Raw genomic sequence first — 18,990 nt, 5'->3', positions numbered from 1 at the left:
GTCGCAGTGATTTATTGACACATCCACTCTATATAATTTGGAATGGGACAGAATTGGTTGGTCATGACTAAAGCTTTAGGTTTATTATTTATTCCGCTCTTTGACAGTTGGCTATGACTGGTTTCCATCCCACCACCCTGTCTGGTGTCAGTTTCCCCAAAGCCCAACAGGTATATCAGAATCATTGTTGGCCTTTTGTAGCTTTTGAGGGCCCAGAAACCTGATCTTGCACCTGACCTCATTCAGCCTGGGGGGCTTTGCCGGGCGGCCGCAGCAGGCTGTCCTGTTCCTGTCCCAACATCTGGTGGATCTCAGTTCAGCTGCTTTTGGACGTCTGTTATAAACATTGAGGGGCTGTTTATCCCTGGGCCCGTTTCATCATTTACTGACAAGACTGAAATGTTTGTGTTCACATTTTTAAACCTTCCAAATGCTTCTTCACCTGACGGACAGTGACGTTTGTGGGGGGTTGAAAATGACTTTCCATGTACACTCCGTATTGGTTTGAGCGGTATCCAGATTGTCATACCTTCATACCGACCTTGTGCCACCCGGGAATATCCACTATTACTGGCACTGAACACAAGGGGCGCTATTTTCAACCCCTACTGCGCCTCTGTAATTTGAAGGTTATCAATGCTAACAAGTACATGTAAAACTCCATGGTGAATGTTGATTAAATGCTAACGAGCGCATTTCAATACAGTGTCTGACACACTATTTTGTCAGACACTGACACTGCAGGACAGACATCCCAGCAAAATGCTACTCAGTTTGCTGCATGGGCAAAACCAATATTAGTGTTGACAGTATTGAAAAACCAACCTTTGACTATTTACAAATACCACAGTATACCGCCTAACTCTAACAGTTTATTAGGTACACCACCCTGTTCATGAGAATGGTTCGCTCCTACAGACATGGCCATGACTTGCTATATAAAAAAGGTACAGGCATTCAGTTACTGTTAGATTGAACGTTAGGTCACTCGTTTTGCCCATTCTAAGCGACTGATATGATCGTCGGTGCCAGGCCCTCGTTCATGTCTCAAACGGCCATCCTCCTGGGCTTTACACTCACGACAGTGTCTAGGGTTTACCTATAATGGTGTGACAAACAAACATCCAGTCAGAGGCAGTCCTGTGGGCAAAAGCAGCTCGTTGATGAGGGGTGGAAGGCGAATGGCAAGAATTGTGCAAGCTAACAGGCGGGCCACATACAGACGAATAACGGCGCAGGACGGCATCTCGGAACACAACTCGTCGGTCCTTGTCACAGATTGGCTATTGAGTAGTGGGATAAACGATGCCTGGTCCGACATATCCCGTTTCCTATTGTGTCATGCTGATGGCAGCCAGGATTTGGCATGGTCCCATCCTCCCTGGTGTCAACAGTACAGGCTGTAATGGTGTGGGGAATGTTTTCCCGGCATACGTTAGGTCCCTTCATTCCCCGACAAATTCGGGCGGTTCTGTAGGCAAAGAGGGGTCCGTCCCGGTACTACCGGGTGTGTCTAATAAACTGGCCACTGTCTTTGTGTACTATAGAAAGAGTCAAGTATAACTGGCCACTGTCTTTGTGTACTATAGAAACAGTCAAGTATAACTGGCCTATAAAGTTCACATTTCTCTGGTTTTCTGAGCAAACTTTTTAAATGTGTAATCTCATGGACAGTAGTCTGTTTTTCTGACAGCAGTACAACATGGTTTTTGTGCAAGGCTCCCATGGTAAAAGCACTTGGCTTTATGTAAAGAGGGGTTTTCTCTTTTAAAGTCTGAGTCAGTGGAAAGAGGGAGGGACTAGTTGGGAAGGTATTTTGTGCCCAGTTTTTCCTCCTGCTCCCTTGGGATCAAGCTGTGCTGTAACTTGCCCTCTGCGTTTTGTCTGAAGAACCTCTGCCTGTCTGCGAATGTGGGGAGATAACGTGTACACACATACTCTCTTTAGCACAAGCCCAGGCTATAAATGTGGAATCCCCGGTAGAGCGGCACTAGATCAGAAAACTCAACAGATATCTGGAAGAAAGACTGACGGGACTGACTTGGATTAACTTTTAGTTTAGCATGACGTGTGTGTCCTCCCACCCTCCCAAGGATACAATATGTTTGTTGCTTTAATAGGTGCTGGGGGTTCTGACCCTTCAGTTTAAACTGATTGCTTTTTCATGGCTTTGCTCACCCTTTGAGGCCAGTGTCTTTGGCTCTCTTGCTGGTGGTAAGGCTGGGTGATATATATTGAATAATTCAAATGTATGTTTTTACTCAATATTCCAAATGCCTGTATCGTAGGAATCAAAGTTTTTATTTTTTAGATTTTAGGTTATGTTAGGTTTGTTCTCATGTCTTTTTGGTCTCATCTCCTTCGTTCCTTCTGTGCCGTCTTCACCTTCCCATTTACACCAGAGATCTGTATATAATGGCGAGATGCTCATGTCACCACCCTAACAATGGGAGTCGTTGTCCCGAAGGCAGGTGACAAGCTTCTGTCCAAAATAAGGCCACAGAAACAGTGAGCTTATTTTTGACAGATTTTGGGGAGAATAAAACCTTTCGCTACGCCTCTTCCTCTGTGGTTTACACACACACCAAGCCCTCCTCCTGCCCCTCACGCCAACAAAGATGGGAGATCACTTCTTCCTCTGAGACAAGCAGTTTCAACTCGCTATTTGCGTTTGAGGCTTGGTCCAACACAATGGGTCATATGGACACTGAAACACACAGACATTATTTTACTGTAATAGAGGAGTTAACCTTTCTATTGATGCCCTTTTTAAGTCTCAACTCCTCAGCTTGTGCTCGGAGCAGACACTACTAAAACGGAAGTATAAATTAACATTGATTATGGAAAATGAATGCTCTGTCACGCTAGCAGCATTTTAGCCAGACTGTTATACTAGCTGTCTAGTCTGTGTTTAATAAACGTGCAATAAGCATAAAACACAATTATATATGTAATTGGCAACTCATTCTCATTTAGAGAAATACGGGAAGCCACTTGATTTCAACATAAAGTGGACAGGCTAGCATACTGTTCAAACAGTTGGAGACGGACAGAAGGGTGTGTTCATAACAATTCACTGTTTTCACTTGTTAGCGAGCAAATACATCCAAGTTGTCTAAACTTGAGATATAAAGATTAGCTTGCTTCTTACTAGCGCTTGAGTGATTGAGACTTGTGTTAATGTTCTATAATGCCTGCTTCCACAAGTAAGTCATTATTAGTGAATGTGCATTATGCATGGTTCTGGTTAAATTTGTAACAAATAGGGGCATTTTCATAGACTTGAAAGCCAGATCAGTGATTATTGCAAAAAAGCAGGTTAAACTATTTTGATAAAATTATTAAAGATGCACTACGCAGAAATCGCTTCACCATTTCCTTATTGCTAAAAATGTTAATAGTTCGCCTAATTTCAGTTTCACTTAACAAAGAAGTATAGTGTGGAGTCATTGTACTATCTAAACCTCTAATATATTCTCAGCTGTTTGAAGCTGGTGTAAAACACACAATCCAAACTTTACAGGAAGCAAAGAAATAGTGCACATAGAACATATCTACCGCTTCTTAGATTTGTGTTCATTGAGAATCATATCTATAACACATATTTCTATGTGAATTCGGTCGGGTCGCCCCAGAAAGTGACACTTTAAAAAAATGTATATCTATAGTAGGTCTTATGGTTGTGGAAGACCTATATTTAGTCTAGGTATAATTTCACATGCCCTGAATTCATTAGATTATTGTGGACTGTTTGAAATCCAGTGTATAATTATAATAAAGATTATAATCGAGAGGTATATCAATCGCACTCACTCACATACATTTCGCCCCATGAGGTAGAAAAAATGGAGATGATATTTAGGCCATATCATCCAGCACTAGCTAGTAACACTACTACTAAAGACTACTATAACTACTATAATTTCATACCATTGTTAACATTGGCCAATATCTAATTGTCTAAGTAAGATTAACGTTAAAACACGATTCGGTTCTCCTTACTCTCGTTACCTCCATTCTTTTTTCAAATGTATGTTTATTCCCATCCATGTAATGGCACACTCCTTCACATCTCTCCTTAACTCCCTGCTAATACCTCATTTTGGTTAGTCCACTCCCTTTTTTTCTCTTTCCATCGCTCTCTCCCTTCTCTCACTCCTTTGGCCTCTCACCGTTTTGTACATAGAGGCCGTAGTGAGGGTTAGTATTTGGGGAAGTTTAATTGCTACCACCTCAACCTTGCTCTGCTCAGTTGAACCAACACCGTCCAGTCAGTCCAGGGTTGTTTTCCAAATGGCACCCTTTCCCCTAAATAGTGCACTACTTTTGACCAGTGGCCCACAGTAGTGTACTATATAGGGGATACGGTGCCATTTAGGAGTTAGTCCAGCTCTCCTGAAGTTCTGCTCTGCTGGCTCTAAACTAACCCCTCAGTCTTGAGGTAAATGTGTTTCATAGCTCCAAATTAGTGCATTACTATGTTTTCTCTATGCTGCTTTACAGGTCACCGATACAAAGATGGGCCCTATATAGTAGTTACCCATTACTAGATATTGATACAATTATAAACATGGGACAAAGACAAGTCTTTATTTTCCCACTAGTTACTTATAATAGTTTGATGTGACTGCGTGTACTCCCTGTGGTAAGTGTTGGTATCTAGTCGACTTTCTATTAACGTATCTGTGAGGAAATGCCGGAGCTAGCTAAATCATTGACAAAGAGCTGACCTGGGATGTAGTATAGACAGGGAGCTGACCTGGGAAGAAGTGGCCGGCAGGGAGATTTTGTGTTGGGAGACTAAGGTGGAGCTGGGGAGGGCTGAGCTGAAGGGGAGAGGGAGAGGGAAACGGACACAGAGCGGGAGGCCAGGGCCATGTTGTGGAATCTCCCCTGGGCCTTCTGAGTAAATGTTCATGGATGATATCATTTTGGAATGTTCACAAATGGAGAGGCCATGACTGGTTTAGCAATCAGAGATGGACTCTCTCCGGTGGCAGGGGGTTAGGATTTATGGGTCTCTGTGTGTGTGTGTGTACTTTTTTGTGTGTTTGTTTGGATTATTTTACGTTTGGCGGTTGTTTTTCTTGAACTCGGGCAGTACTTCAACAATGTAATATATTAGCCTGCTGATAGTCTTTTCCATAGCCGTAGGAAATGCCATGGCTGTCAGCAGTCTGGTTTTTAACCTGTTACCAGCCTGTTGCTGTGTCAGTGCCATGTTGTGGTGCTGGTAAACAGAAAATATACTAGTCATGTTTGTAATGAGGTTCCACCCTGGCCTCTGTACATGCGTCTCTCTCTTATCAATGTAATGCCATCCGAAAAGACAATCTTACGTATTTGGACAGCTGTGTTTTGGAAGAGATTTTAATCCCTGATTTATTTAAGGAAACATCATTTTGCATCGGTGCTTTCCAAGGTCTTGTGGCTGGCTGCTTAACTGTAAAATATCTCCCTCTCCAAATTCAATTCTCCTTAACCAAAACTCCTGATCCCCTAAGGGAATGTTGTGTATTCTTCTAAATGGATATAAGCAGGCCAGTCAAAGCACATGTTACAGGCAAGGTAGCTGAGGAACGCTCAACTCTGTTCTCTTATATCAAGGAGGAGTTGCGTTTTGATAACTGGTTGCGTGTTTACTAGCAACATTGAGTCAGTCAGTACTTGTAAAAATGTACATTCTGAAAATGTACTGTTTGTCCTGTACAACTGCGGTCCTTCCGCCATGAGCTGAAATTCATACTTTAATAAAAATGTTTATAGAATACAACCACAGACTTTCCCCTCATTTGTGTTGCTCAACTTCAGCGCAAATTCTATTGCACAAATGCTCTTGTGCCAATTGAATCTCGGCTTACTTAGTACGTCAAGGCCACTACATTTCCTGTTGATCAACACAAATGAGGAAAAAGTTGGTTGTATTATACGTTTTTACTAAACGTATGAATTTCAGCCCCCCGTGGAAGGGCCACAACCATCGACTGATGGTGACTCAATGTTGTTGCTAGCAAATTGCGTGACCTTGATATAAGAGAACCTAGTTGAGCGTTCCTCAGCTACAAGCAAAGCTAACATTTCTCACTTTACCACTCTCCCACCAGTGTTGACAAGTTGGTTTATTTGAGCCACACGTCTCGTTTAAGATGGTTGTTTCACAGATATTAAATGAAGTTACTTCATGTAATTCTGTGGTGTTGGAGTTGAGCTGTTTTTCTGCCACTTTTAGCACAAAGGCAGGCAGCCATTACCATACGGTGATGCACACCAGTAGCTGTGACCGACGTCTGGTCGGAGATGACCCATCGCCGTTAATCATTGCTATTGTACGAGTTAGTTTGTAGCGGCATGTCTGGAAAGGTTGTTTTAATTAGAGCAGTGAGGCGTTTAAAAAAAAAAAAATTAGGAGCACTGCTATGAAACATGACTCAAAAAAATGGCTCCATGAAAGATTGAATTCAATCAATGAAACTGCCTCTGGAACCCACATGAATCAGTATAGTGGGTGTATATTTTTATAGCCCGCTACCAAGACATACAACTCGTTTCACCATCAATGTATATTTAGGTACCAACACATGATGCTAATTTGAATGTATTTGTCTCTGACTTGGATCATGATGACTGGCCACAGCAGAGGGACATGGAGAGTACAGAGTTCCTATCAGGGATGACCCGAGTTGGCCTGCATCCAAAATGGTAACTTATTCCCTTTATAGTGTGTCCAGCTATCTCTACGGTCCCTGGTCAAAAGTAGTGCACTATAAAGGGAACAGGATACCATTTGGAATGTAGCCTCCAGCGGAAGAGTCGAGTTCTGAGTTGGCTGGGGTGTCTGCGTGTTGAAAGCGTCTTCCCGCCGGCCGACCGCCTGTGAGGGTCAGCATGTCTGTGCGACGTGGGATATCCTGCTCGTTAGCTCACCTCCTCCTGGTGAGAGGGGAGGTTTCTGTCCGGCCAATCATTTGCTTGCTGACGCCAGCTGCATGTTGGGCATTTAATACTGCCAGGGTCACACAGGAGAGGGCCATAGTGAATGGTCACCTAGGATGCCATTTGACATCCAAAGACCCCCTCAGATAACCAGTGAACAATGATCTGAAATGTCTTCCTCTTATCATTAGGTGTCTGAGACAATTGTAGTTTATTTGAAACACAGTTGAAATAGATTAGTGCTTCTCTATTTAGACTGACTGTTGCCTTAACTCGTGAAGAGAAAGTGAAAACGGCACAGTAATGATGTGCTTCCCACCATTTTGTTCAGAAACTCCTGGTTAAAGCCGGGCTCCCCGAAGCTGTTCTTTTGACAATTAGACCTGAAATGCATTATTGGGTTGGCAAAATTGCTGTAAACCTGTCATTCCAGTATTTTAAAAGCACTTAAGTGGAGGAGAAGCTAATACCCTGCCTTGGTTATCTCCATATGAGAAGTTGAAGCTCTAATGGTTTCAGCTTACAGAGGGTGCTCTCTCTTACCCTCCCATGAAAATGGGTGTATTAATGGTAGTCCAGCTATGTCCGTATGAGTGGAGCATTGGTTCCTGATCCTAGAAACCTGACTGGCCCTGTCCATTGTAGTTCAAGCCTGATCTACTGCAGCAATAATTGGCTCGTGAACATACATTGGCTTCATATGTATCTCATAAAGAAACGGGTCCCTGAAAATCCCCAAAAGTAAATTTGAAAAATACATAGGGCACTTCAAAGGTGTGTTCCAGCAGAAGGCGGGGTGGTCAAACCGTGTGTTCCAGGGGAAGACGGGGTGGTCAAACCGTGTGTTCCAGGGGGAGGCGGGGTGGTCAAACCGTGTGTTCCAGGGGAAGGCGGGGTGGTCAAACCGTGTGTTCCAGGGGAAGACGGGGTGGTCAAACCGTGTGTTCCAGGGGAAGACGGGGTGGTCAAACCGTGTGTTCCAGGGGAAGGCGGGGTGGTCAAACCGTGTGTTCCAGGGGAAGACGGGGTGGTCAAACCGTGTGTTCCAGGGGAAGGCGGGGTGGTCAAACCGTGTGTTCCAGGGGAAGGCGGGGTGGTCAAACCGTGTGTTCCAGGGGAAGGCGGGGTGGTCAAACCGTGTGTTCCAGGGGGAGGCGGGGTGGTCAAACCGTGTGTTCCAGGGGGAGGCGGGGTGGTCAAACCGTGTGTTCCAGGGGGAGGCGGGGTGGTCAAACCGTGTGTTCCAGGGGAAGGCGGGGTGGTCAAACCGTGTGTTCCAGGGGAAGACGGGGTGGTCAAACCGTGTGTTCCAGGGGAAGACGGGGTGGTCAAACCGTGTGTTCCAGGGGAAGACGGGGTGGTCAAACCGTGTGTTCCAGGGGAAGACGGGGTGGTCAAACCGTGTGTTCCAGGGGAAGGCGGGGTGGTCAAACCGTGTGTTCCAGGGGAGGCGGGGTGGAGTGATGGCTAGAGTGATGGATGAGATTGGGGCAGGGGAAGAGTACCTGACAACATGACTGGAACTATATAAGAGGACAACTCTTAAAATAACCTAATTGCTATCTAGTTTGCTACCTTGTTTTCTCCCTCAACTGGTATTAGATTTCATGCCCTTCTGTTTCTCCCCACAAAATATCACACATTTTCTTTTGGTAAAAGTTGGGACTTGAAAAAAAATGATTTGACAAATTTAGTTTTAGTTGACGTATTTTGTCCAATCATAAGCATGCATGGCTTTGCATAGTGCAATCCTCTCATTGGCACAACTAACGTCTTTCAGTTGCGCAGTGTGATTGAGTGGATCTGCCCAGCTGTCCCTCCTACACAGCTCCCAGGCGTGAGTCAACTAAAACTAGATCTAAAATAGCTGCTAAAATGAACACCGCAGTCTTTCTCTGTGGTCACTGGAGTTCAGCAGGGTGCGGATGGAAATAATCCTCTGGGGAATTTGACTTCTGACTCAGTGTGACATGTGGTTTAATGTTTGTATGTGGATGGGTAGTGTGAATGGCATGTGCTATGTGTATCTATGGTCGTTGGTGTGTTTCGGTTGTTAATGTGTTTATGTGAATCTATGGTTGTTAATGCGTGTGTCTTAAGGCGATTTGTGTGTGTTAGTTGTGGATGTGCTGGCTGGCGGACAGAGGGGTCAGAGGACAGGACCTCTCTCTCAGGAGTGGCTGTTAACCTTTGACCCCTCTGGTTAAGCCTGCAGGGTGGTGGTAGAGGTGGAGGTTTCCCTGCTCTGAAGTCTGTCTGGTCCTGGGCCACATGATGCAGGCCAGGCAGAGGAGAGGGGGTGATGTGTCGTCTAATCTGGGTTTTGTCCACAAGGCATTTTCACCTCCCCCCACACCACCCCTCCTCCTCACCAGAGAAGCCAGTGTTCTGGGGGGCAGGCAGGGGAACGTCCTCCTCCTCCTCCAGTGTAAAGGGGCAGACAGGAGAACGTCAAAGGGAAGGGACTTATTTTATGAGCCGTTTAAAGAGGTTGGTGGTGGAAACCACAAAGGAGAAGCAGAAAGCAGTGGACTGCTGATGAATGCCATGACACAGTATCATGTTGTTTATTAACGGCTCCCATGTTTTGACTGACATAAATAACCCTCCTTTTTTCCTTCTGATTGACAACCTGAACAATGTACCCGCTCGCTGTTTGTTGGGATTCCCAGTTAATTGGGAGTTGTTGTATGTCGCCAAGCAGACTCAACCCTCCATCTAAAGCTTGTCCTTGAGGTTGAGCTGACGGTCCACAGACAATATAGGAAACCAACCTTTAATTGGCCGTTTTTACTTCATTCTCGATTTGGAAGGCAACAGTGTCTTCTAATCGCCTCATTCCAGTTGCAGGTGAAATACCAAACACCAGAGAATATTCAGAAAAATATGAAATCCACTTTTCTTTGCACCGAGTGAGTTCACTTGCCAGATAACGCGAAGATCTACTCGAACAAAGATCTACACAAATGCCAGGCATTTCTCACTCGTTACAAAACCTCTATTCATTATAAATTTGAATATTTCCATGTTATCGGAGTTCCACCTGAAACTAGAAACAGGAGATTTTATTGCACCAGTTCCTTCCGAAATGGAGAATGAATTAATCTCCAAGTAAAGGAAGGTTGAGCATTCTAGTTTATTTAGTTAACCTTTGACTCTGACCCCATGACTCAACTGTTTTGGAAGACTTTTGCTCAATATTGACTACTGCCTATTGATGAGAAATGCATGTTATTTTTATATAGTATGCATAGACTTGTGGTGACTAAAATGTTTCATGCAAGATCCTACCTTTAGAAACTAAACTTTAGGTAGTCCAGTCAAGGATTTCCTATAAAATGGCTCCCTATAGTGCACTACTTATGATCAGGACCCATAGGGCTCTGCTCCAAAGTAGTGCACTTTAAGGGAACATGGCGCCATTTGCAATGAGGCCAAGCTTTCCCTTTTTTTTTATTTGAACCGTATACTCTTGTCCCAATTTTACAACCTGTTTCTGTGCGGGGGTTGGAGAAGTTGGCCGCCCTAATGTTTTCCCAAAGTATGCGTTAACTAATACGAGAACATTTTCAGAGACTTTAGCCCGTGAGCTAACAATGTGACATTTGTACAGATATTCCTGTGAAAGATTGGCCATCTCAGTTTTATTTGTGTTCTTTGGTTCCAGACATTTTCCACATGGATAAAGGCCTTTAGATTGTGGTCCTGTACTGCAGGCGGGCAGGGAGGGAGGGATGCCTTGGTGGAATACAGGCAGAATCTCTGTTTCACTTAGAGGAGGTGTGTACGTGTGTGCATGTTTTGTGTGTCTGTGCGCATGCACTCACTGCTTACTTTGCTCTCTCCAATCATCTGGTACAAAGAGCTATGTGTGATGTGATGTGTGAATGTGTTTAGGTAGTGGTTGCCAACTCTCTCTTCCGCTCTTGCTGTATGTGGTGGTGGGGGGGGGGGGGTCAAGTTGAGTCTGATTTGGGCTTGATCCCAAGAGTGGGGGGGTTAGGGTTGAAAGGTGGTGATGCTTCTCTGTTTCTCTGGGTGTGGTGTTTTAGCTAGCAAGGTCGAGGCCTTATAGAAGTTATATTCTTCAACCAACCAAGGGGTTGTGACAACATTCTCTCTCCACCTTCTGAATCATATAAGTTGTTGTGGAAAAATTGTTGGTGTTTGTGGGAGCCTTACAGTGTGCACTATGCATGAGTTGTGTGGGGTGTGTGTGTGTGTGTACTTCACGTCAGTAGTTCTTCAAGTCCACACTCGTCTCTTGGCATACACAATTCTGACATGTGTAGCGCTGCTTAGACACACACTGTTCTAGTGGTGGTACAAAGGTAGTTTAGTCCTCATACATCACACCAATACACACTGTGAACATCCACAACGTGATGGTCAGGGAGTGGGTATATTTTCAACTCTTGTTTTATATACTAGGCCTGATTACACAGTTCACATTTTGTTGTGGCAATAGTCTTTTTAATTGTCAGTTACTGTTAGAATCTAGTGACCTGTTGATTTCATGTCTGTCCTAAATGGCACACTTGTCCTTAGGCATAATACACTTTAGACCACAGGCCCTGTTTAAAGTGCTGCACTATGTAGGGAATAGGGTGCCATTGGAGCCGGTGTATGTAGTGGTGCCTGTAACACTGTTTGGTGTAGTGTGTTTAGTGGTGCTAGTAGCGCCAGCAGAGTGGCCTGTTCTGCAGACCACCAGGGCCAGAGTTGTTGAGCAAGCGGATGGCTGGGCTGGGGAAAACCAAACAGGCCGTTGGGAGCCTGGGCGGAGTGAAAGGATCACTGTGTTCTTCCCAAATTCCAACAACCACCTTTTTAAAAAGAAAGAAAAACATAACATTATTGCAGCTGCAACTTTGCGTTCAGCCTCTACGCCCCTCCGACCCTCAGCCTCTACGCCCCTCCGACCCTCAACCTCTACGCCCCTCCGACCCTCAACCTCTACGCCCCTCCGACCCTCAGCCTCTACGCCCCTCCGACCCTCAGCCTCTACGCCCCTCCGACCCTCAGCCTCTACGCCCCTCCGACCCTCAGCCTCTACGCCCCTCCGACCCTCAGCCTCTACGCCCCTCCGACCCTCAGCCTCTACGCCCCTCCGACCCTCAGCCTCTACGCCCCTCCGACCCTCAGCCTCTACGCCCCTCCGACCCTCAGCCTCTACGCCCCTCCGACCCTCAGCCTCTACGCCCCTCCGACCCTCAGCCTCTACGCCCCTCCGACCCTCAGCCTCTACGCCCCTCCGACCCTCAGCCTCTACGCCCCTCCGACCCTCAGCCTCTACGCCCCTCCGACCCTCAGCCTCTACGCCCCTCTGACCCTCAGCCTCTACGCCCCTCTGACCCTCAGCCTCTACGCCCCTCCGACCCGCAGCCTCTACGCCCCTCCGACCCTCAGCCTCTACGCCCCTCCGACCCTCAGCCTCTACGACCCTCTGACTCTACGCCCCTCCGACCCTCTGACTCGACGCCCCTCCGACCCTCTGACTCGACGCCCCTCCGACCCTCTGACTCGACGCCCCTCCGACCCTCTGCCTCGACTCCCCTCCGACCCTCTGCCTCGACTCCCCTCCGACCCTCTGCCTCGACGCCCCTCTGCCTCGACGCCCCTCTGCCTCGACGCCCCTCTGCCTCGACGCCCCTCTGCCTCGACGCCCCTCTGCCTCGACGCCCCTCTGCCTCGACGCCCCTCTGCCTCGACGCCCCTCTGCCTCGACGCCCCTCTGCCTCGACGCCCCTCTGCCTCGACGCCCCTCTGCCTCGACGCCCCTCTGCCTCGACGCCCCTCTGCCTCGACGCCCCTCTGCCTCGACGCCCCTCTGCCTCGACGCCCCTCTGCCTCGACGCCCCTCTGCCTCGACGCCCCTCTGCCTCGACGCCCCTCTGCCTCGACGCCCCTCTGCCTCGACGCCCCTCTGCCTCGACGCCCCTCTGCCTCGACGCCCCTCTGCCTCGACGCCCCTCTGCCTCGACGCCCCTCTGCCTCGACGCCCCTCTGCCTCGACGCCCCTCTGCCTCGACGCCCCTCTGCCTCGACGCCCCTCTGCCTCGACGCCCCTCTGCCTCGACGCCCCTCTGCCTCGACGCCCCTCTGCCTCGACGCCCCTCTGCCTCGACGCCCCTCTGCCTCGACGCCCCTCTGCCTCGACGCCCCTCTGCCTCGACGACCCTCTGCCTCGACGACCCTCTGCCTCGACGCCCCTCCGACCCTCTGCCTCGACGCCCCTCCGACCCTCTGCCTCGACGCCCCTCCGACCCTCTGCCTCGACGCCCCTCCGACCCTCTGCCTCGACGCCCCTCCGACCCTCTGCCTCGACGCCCCTCCGACCCTCTGCCTCGACGCCCCTCCGACCCTCTGCCTCGACGCCCCTCCGACCCTCTGCCTCGACGCCCCTCCGACCCTCTGCCTCGACGCCCCTCCGACCCTCTGCCTCGACGCCCCTCCGACCCTCTGCCCCTCCGACCCTCTGCCCCTCCGACCCTCTGCCCCTCCGACCCTCTGCCCCTCCGACCCTCTGCCCCTCCGACCCTCTGCCCCTCCGACCCTCTGCCCCTCCGACCCTCTGCCCCTCCGACCCTCTGCCCCTCCGACCCTCTGCCCCTCTGCCTCTCCGACCCTCTGCCCCTCTGCCTCTCCGACCCTCTGCCTCGACGCCCCTCCGACCCTCTGCCCCTCCGACCCTCTGCCCCTCCGACCCTCTGCCCCTCCGACCCTCTGCCCCTCCGACCCTCTGCCCCTCCGACCCTCTGCCCCTCCGACCCTCTGCCCCTCCGACCCTCTGCCCCTCCGACCCTCTGCCCCTCCGACCCTCTGCCCCTCCGACCCTCTGCCCCTCCGACCCTCTGCCCCTCCGACCCTCTGCCCCTCTGCCTCTCCGACCCTCTGCCTCTACGCCCCTCCGACCCTCTGCCTCTACGCCTCTCCGACCCATGCCATAAATCGCTGTTGTGTCCACTTTGACCACTCTTTGTCAGTTCTGTACAGCAGAGGGTTAGAAGAGAGACTGACCGGATGGGGTGTCAGCACTTAGAGATGTCAGGTTGTTAAACTTGTTTAACATCCGCCCTCGAACTTCCCTCCCCGGACCAAGCCTGTCTTTAGCAGTCTCTCCCCTCCTCCTCCTGTCAGTGTGCACGCTGGTGTGTATTGTTCCCACATGACACAGCTGCTGAAGCTTGTGGTATAACGTCTCGACTGACGGGTGCTGTGAGAGGTCACTGTGAGGAGCATAAACCTTTTCTTTCTCTTGGGTAGGTGTTTCTCCAGAGTCTGCTTCTGTACCTGCTGCATGAAGCAGGGAGACCTGGGATACCGCATGTTATGTGATATTATTGGACTGCCCAATTAAGGGCAAGTAGACAATGGTGTGGTGCGCCACACCAATGTATTTTGTATCAATTCGATGTTTTGTTGTTACTTAACATGGTTTATTTTCTTCTGTGAGAACATGGCACCTGACTCACGTAACGAACAGGAAACGAGCAGTTTTTCACGATGTGTAACTGTGCTTTGTGAATTGTCTTTATGATGGTTGTTCTTGGTTTGTGTATATCAGTGTTTTCTCTCTCCCTGCGCCTCTAGGAACCCATCTGAAGGTGTGTCCCCAGGAATACTCATGCTGTACGCTGGAGATGGAGGAGAAGCTGAGTCAGCAGAGCCACTCGGACCTGAAGGCCCCCGTCTCCCAGCTCAGCACCAACCTACAGAGCACCTTCAAACAGAGGCACAGCCACTTTGACCGTAAGATTGAAACGCACCTATACAAGCTCAAACAAAATCTTGAACGCACACTCACACCCCTACCTTCCTACTGTATCAGTCCATCTATGTTCCACTGCTAGGCAGCACGGCTTCCTGTCCCAATAGCAGCATGGCGTCCTGTCCCAGCCCCCTTAGCAGCATGGCTTCCTTTCCCAGTCCCCAGAGCAGCACGGCATCCTTTCCCACCCCCCTTAGCAGCACGGAGTCCTGTCCCAGTCCCCAGAGCAGCAGCGCGTGTGCAGTGTTGGCCTTGACTGATACTCAAACCTGCCTGTGCATTGGCAGCCTGCAGCAAAGACACCCCGTCTCTGTTGGCCGGTCCACTTGTCTCTCAAAGTATCAGACATTGCAACCTCTGGCCAATCCCCTCTCGCCCTACTGTCTGGGGGGAGAGAGGCATGCATGCTCTGACGGACCACACACCCAGAGCCAGCCTTCTTTCACTTGACACACTTCCTGTTCTCTGTGTGTGTGTAAAAATATCTGGATCATGTTGACTGTGATTGCCCTACTGTGAGGCAGTGCATGGGGAACATGTGACAATGCTGTGTCACTGACAGAGGGCAGCGGGACAGTTTGGCCCCTGAGACCTCCTGTCCTCCATCGAACCCCGTCACCACTCTGGCTATTGCCTCTGCTGGTTGAGGAGGGTCTGTAGGTGCAGGCTAGAGGATGCCTGGTCGGATATTCTCCAGACACACACTTTCATGCACCCGCAGTACCCAACCCTCAAATGAATTAGTTATGCTGGAAAGAGAGGGAGAGGTCCATTTTGGCAGTGTTCTGAAAAGGATATAATTTACCTGATTTATTTTAGGCTCCAGAGTGAGATGGAGTGTTGGGATATAAATTAATCTTTCAAGTGTATATATTGTACATAAAAGCCAGTAGCATACCACCCTGCATCCCACGGGTGGCTTGCCTCTGAAGCTAAGTAGGGTTGGTCCCTGGATGGGAGACCAAGTAGATCCCAGGGCAGTGAATGGGACATTGCCCTGCGCAGGACTCCGTCTTTCAGATTGGATGTTAAAACGGGTGTCCTGACTCTCCGTCCACTAAAGATTCCAATGCACTTATCGTAAGGTTGGTCATTTATATATATATATATAACAAAAATTGTCAGATTTAATCAGTATCTGCTTTTTTTGGTCCTCCAATAATCGGTATCTGCGTTGAAAAATCATAATCGGTCGACCTCTAGTGTTAACCCCGGTGTCCAGGCTAAATTCCCAATCTGGCCCTCATACCATCATGGCCACCTAATCATCCCCAGCTTCCAATTGATTCCTTCTTCCCCAGGTTGGTGCTGTAAATGAGTGTGTGCAGGATAGTCTAACAGGGAGTATGTGTATTGCAGCCAGATGTGAACAAGAATGTGACATGTCGGAATGTGGTGGCTGCTTTAGCCTGCCCTCTCTCTCTCTCGGTCTCACGCGTATGTTCTGTGTCTGTGGCCTGTCTCTCAGAGCTGTTAGTTGTTGGATACCTTTACAAAGCCCTGCTGTGCTCTTCTCCGTCTGAACCATTAGTCCAGGGTGTCCAGCTCAGGCGGCTCTCTCTCCCTGGGTGGGGTGTCCAGCTCAGACGGCTCTCTCTCCCTGGGTAGGGTGTCCAGCTCAGGCGGCGCTCTCTCCCTGGGTGGGGTGTCCAGCTCAGGCGGCTCTCTCTCCCTGGGTGGGGTGTCCAGCTCAGACGGCTCTCTCTCCCTGGGTGGGGTGTCCAGCTCAGGCGGCTCTCTCTCCCTGGGTGGGGTGTCCAGCTCAGGCGGCTCTCTCTCCCTGGGTGGGGTGTCCAGCTCAGGCGGCTCTCTCTCCCTGGGTGGGGTGTCCAGCTCAGGCGGCTCTCTCTCCCTGGGTGGGGTGTCCAGCTCACGAGGCTCTCTCTCCCTGGGTGGGGTGTCCAGCTCAGGCGGCTCTCTCTCCCTGGGTGGGGTGTACAGCGCAGGCGGCGCTCTCTCCCTGGGTGGGGTGTCCAGCTCAGGCGGCGCTCTCTCCCTGGGTGGGGTGTCCAGCTCAGGCGGCTCTCTCTCCCTGGGTGGGGTGTCCAGCTCAGGCGGCGCTCTCTCCCTGGGTGGGGTGTCCAGCTCAGGCGGCTCTCTCTCCCTGGGTGGGGTGTCCAGCTCAAACTGTTCTCTCTCCCTGGGTGGGGTGTCCAGCTCAGGCGGCTCTCTCTCCCTGGGTGGGGTGTCCAGCTCAGGCGGCTCTCTCTCCCTGGGTGGGGTGTCCAGCTCAGGCGGCTCTCTCTCCCTGGGTGGGGTGTCCAGCTCAGGCGGCTCTCTCTCCCTGGGTGGGGTGTCCAGCTCAGGCGGCTCTCTCTCCCTGGGTGGGGTGTCCAGCTCAAACGGTTCTCTCTCCCTGGGTGGGGTGTCCAGCTCAGGCGGCTCTCTCCCTGGGTGGGGTGTCCAGCTCAGGCGGCTCTCTCTCCCTGGGTGGGGTGTCCAGCTCAGGCGGCGCTCTCTCCCTGGGTGGGGTGTCCAGCTCAGGCGGCTCTCTCTCCCTGGGTGGGGTGTCCAGCTCAGGCGGCTCTCTCCCTGGGTGGGGTGTACAGCTCAGGCGGCTCTCTCTCCCTGGGTGGGGTGTCCAGCTCAGGCGGGTCTCTCTCCCTGGGTGGGGTGTCCAGCTCAGGCGGCGCTCTCTCCCTGGGTGGGGTGTCCAGCTCAGGCGGCTCTCTCTCCCTGGGTGGGGTGTCCAGCTCAGGCGGCTCTCTCTCCCTGGGTGGGGTGTCCAGCTCAGGCGGCTCTCTCTCCCTGGGTGGGGTGTACAGCGCACGAGGCTCTCTCTCCCTGGGTGGGGTGTACAGCGCAGGTGGCTCTCTCTCCCTGGGTGGGGTGTCCAGCTCAGGCGGCGCTCTCTCCCTGGGTGGGGTGTCCAGCTCAGGCGGCTCTCTCTCCCTGGGTGGGGTGTCCAGCTCAGGCGGCTCTCTCTCCCTGGGTGGGGTGTACAGCTCAGGCGGCTCTCTCTCCCTGGGTGGGGTGTCCAGCTCAGGCGGCTCTCTCTCCCTGGGTGGGGTGTACAGCGCACGAGGCTCTCTCTCCCTGGGTGGGGTGTACAGCGCAGGTGGCTCTCTCTCCCTGGGTGGGGTGTACAGCGCAGGCGGCGCTCTCTCCCTGGGTGGGGTGTACAGCGCAGGCGGCTCTCTCTCCCTGGGTGGGGTGTCCAGCTCAGGCGGCGCTCTCTCCCTGGGTGGGGTGTCCAGCTCAGGCGGCGCTCTCTCCCTGGGTGGGGTGTCCAGCTCAGGCGGCTCTCTCTCCCTGGGTGGGGTGTCCAGCTCAGGCGGCTCTCTCTCCCTGGGTGGGGTGTCCAGCTCAGGCGGCGCTCTCTCCCTGGGTGGGGTGTACAGCGCACGAGGCTCTCTCTCCCTGGGTGGGGTGTACAGCTCAGGCGGCTCTCTCTCCCTGGGTGGGGTGTCCAGCTCAGGCGGCGCTCTCTCCCTGGGTGGGGTGTCCAGCTCAGGCGGCGCTCTCTCCCTGGGTGGGGTGTCCAGCTCAGGCGGCTCTCTCTCCCTGGGTGGGGTGTCCAGCTCAGGCGGCTCTCTCTCCCTGGGTGGGGTGTCCAGCTCAGGCGGCTCTCTCTCCCTGGGTGGGGTGTACAGCGCAGGTGGCTCTCTCTCCCTGGGTGGGGTGTCCAGCTCAGGCGGCGCTCTCTCCCTGGGTGGGGTGTCCAGCTCAGGCGGCTCTCTCTCCCTGGGTGGGGTGTCCAGCTCAGGCGGCTCTCTCTCCCTGGGTGGGGTGTCCAGCTCAGGCGGCTCTCTCTCCCTGTGTGGGGTGTCCAGCTCAGGCGGCTCTCTCTCCCTGGGTGGGGTGTACAGCGCACGAGGCTCTCTCTCCCTGGGTGGGGTGTACAGCGCAGGTGGCTCTCTCTCCCTGGGTGGGGTGTACAGCGCAGGCGGCGCTCTCTCCCTGGGTGGGGTGTACAGCGCAGGCGGCTCTCTCTCCCTGGGTGGGGTGTCCAGCTCAGGCGGCTCTCTCTCCCTGGGTGGGGTGTCCAGCTCAGGCGGCGCTCTCTCCCTGGGTGGGGTGTCCAGCTCAGGCGGCTCTCTCTCCCTGGGTGGGGTGTCCAGCTCAGGCGGCGCTCTCTCCCTGGGTGGGGTGTCCAGCTCAGGCGGCGCTCTCTCCCTGGGTGGGGTGTCCAGCTCAGGCGGCTCTCTCTCCCTGGGTGGGGTGTCCAGCTCAGGCGGCTCTCTCTCCCTGGGTGGGGTGTCCAGCTCAGGCGGCTCTCTCTCCCTGGGTGGGGTGTCCAGCTCAGGCGGCTCTCTCTCCCTGGGTGGGGTGTCCAGCTCAGGCGG

General features: G+C 51.8%; 1 protein-coding gene across 1 annotated transcript in view; it reads left to right on the top strand.

Moving 5' to 3' along the window:
* The window catches only part of gpc4 (glypican 4), a 62,214-nt gene that overhangs the window by 21,045 nt on the left and 22,179 nt on the right, over positions 1-18,990 (top strand). The window contains exon 2 of the mRNA XM_021583465.2: positions 14,527-14,685. Coding sequence (XP_021439140.1) covers positions 14,527-14,685 — 159 coding nt within the window. The remainder of the gene's footprint in view (positions 1-14,526; positions 14,686-18,990) is intronic.

The sequence above is a fragment of the Oncorhynchus mykiss genome, chromosome 31 (genome assembly GCF_013265735.2).
Source record: "Oncorhynchus mykiss isolate Arlee chromosome 31, USDA_OmykA_1.1, whole genome shotgun sequence".
NCBI lineage: Eukaryota > Metazoa > Chordata > Actinopteri > Salmoniformes > Salmonidae > Oncorhynchus > Oncorhynchus mykiss.
Note: the sequence above shows the minus strand (reverse complement) of the source record. Positions and strands in the feature narration are given on the sequence as shown.